Source organism: Tupaia chinensis, unplaced genomic scaffold (assembly GCF_000334495.1).
Source record: "Tupaia chinensis unplaced genomic scaffold, TupChi_1.0 Scaffold000159_1, whole genome shotgun sequence".
Classification (NCBI taxonomy): Eukaryota; Metazoa; Chordata; class Mammalia; order Scandentia; family Tupaiidae; genus Tupaia; species Tupaia belangeri.
The window spans coordinates 713,268-714,792 of NW_006159630.1; the positions used below are offsets into that span (position 1 = coordinate 713,268).

Consider the following 1,525-nt stretch of genomic DNA (forward strand, 5'->3'; position numbering starts at 1 on the left):
TGGGTGTGCCGGCCGGCGGCCTGTCCCAGGAGGAGGCCGTCCTGGCTGCCTATTGGAGGGGCCAGTGCATCAAGGACGCCAACATCCCACCGGGCGCCATGGCAGCTGTTGGTAGGTGCCCACTGCAGCCTCTTCCACAGCTCGGACCTTTCCTGCGGAGGGGCCTCCTTTCTCCCACGAAGAGCTGCCTTCTGGCTGGGGTGGGAGCTGCTGGGCCTGGGCCGACAGTGCAAACCGAGTCCCACCCTGGCGGGAGCCACCCCAACCAGCCCTGCCACCCGTCACGTGCGCCGTGGGCTTTGGGTCCAAGTGAAACTAATGTGGGTGAGCACAAGCCCTTCCTGTGCCGAGAACCCAGTGGACTCTGGACATCAGAGTGACCTGGGCCTGGCCCCTGTGGGCACCATGTCTGAGACCCGGTGGCTCACACTTGTGTCGGGCTGCCCAGGATGGTCAGGGGCCACTGTCCTGAGGGGCACGCAGCAGGGGGACCAAGGCCCTCCAAGGTCCCTGTGACCAGCATCACCTTCCGGTAGACCTCTAAAGACGCCCCCTCCCCCAGGTGAAGCAGCAGAGCTCCAAGGCTGTCACTGGGGCCTCTGTCAGGCCCTCCAGCATTAGGCTGGCATCCTGGCTTGGCAGGGCCTCCCCAGGAGGGCGGGACCTTGGGCAGCGCTCACCCAGCTCCCGGCCCCCCTCTGAGGCTGCCTTGTCCGCAGGTCTGTCCTGGGAGGAGTGTAAACAGCGCTGCCCTCCTGGCGTCGTGCCCGCCTGTCACAACTCCGTGGACACTGTGACCATATCGGGACCTCAGGTGGGCCCTGCAGGCACTTGCTCCTGCACAGGTCACATACTCGGCCCGGGACACCCCAGGGCCGAGGGCTCGGTCTGTGCCCCTCTGGGCTCTCAGGGCCCGGGGTGGGGGCCGTGGGCCAGGCTTGTCACCTGCTGCAAGAACAGCTGTGGCAGCCTAGGAGGCTCACTGGTGCCCTGTTTGCCCCGGCACCCCCAGGCCTCTGTGTGTGAGTTCGTGGACCAGCTGAAGCGGGAAGGTGTGTTTGCCAAGGAGGTGCGGACGGGAGGCATGGCCTTCCACTCCTACTTCATGGAGGACATCGCCCCTACGCTGCTGCAGGCTCTCAGGAAGGTGGGCTGCCCGCAGCCGGGGGGACTGGGCCCCTGTGCGTGCAGGCTGACCTGCTGTGCGAGCACACTGACCCTCTGTGTGTGCAGGTGATCCGGCAGCCGCGGCCTCGCTCTGCGCGCTGGCTCAGCACCTCCATCCCCGAGGCACAGTGGCAGGGCCCGCTGGCACGCACGTCCTCAGCCGAGTACAACGTCAACAACCTGGTGAGCCCCGTGCTGTTCCAGGAGGCGCTGTGGCACGTCCCGGAGCACGCGGTGGTGCTGGAGATCGCGCCCCACGCCTTGCTGCAGGTGCGGCCCGCTCGGCAGGGGTGGGCGGGCAGGCGGGCAGGGCTGGGGGCGTGTAGGGCCAGAGCCCAGCCTCCTCTGTCCCACCCCG

At 67.7% G+C, this 1,525-nt stretch overlaps 1 protein-coding gene across 1 annotated transcript in view; it reads left to right on the forward strand.

Annotated features, from left to right (window-relative positions):
* FASN (fatty acid synthase) overlaps positions 1-1,525 on the forward strand; it is a 16,356-nt gene that overhangs the window by 4,629 nt on the left and 10,202 nt on the right. The window contains 4 exon segments of the mRNA XM_014586718.2: positions 19-111; positions 720-814; positions 1,013-1,147; positions 1,234-1,437. Coding sequence (XP_014442204.2) covers positions 19-111; positions 720-814; positions 1,013-1,147; positions 1,234-1,437 — 527 coding nt within the window.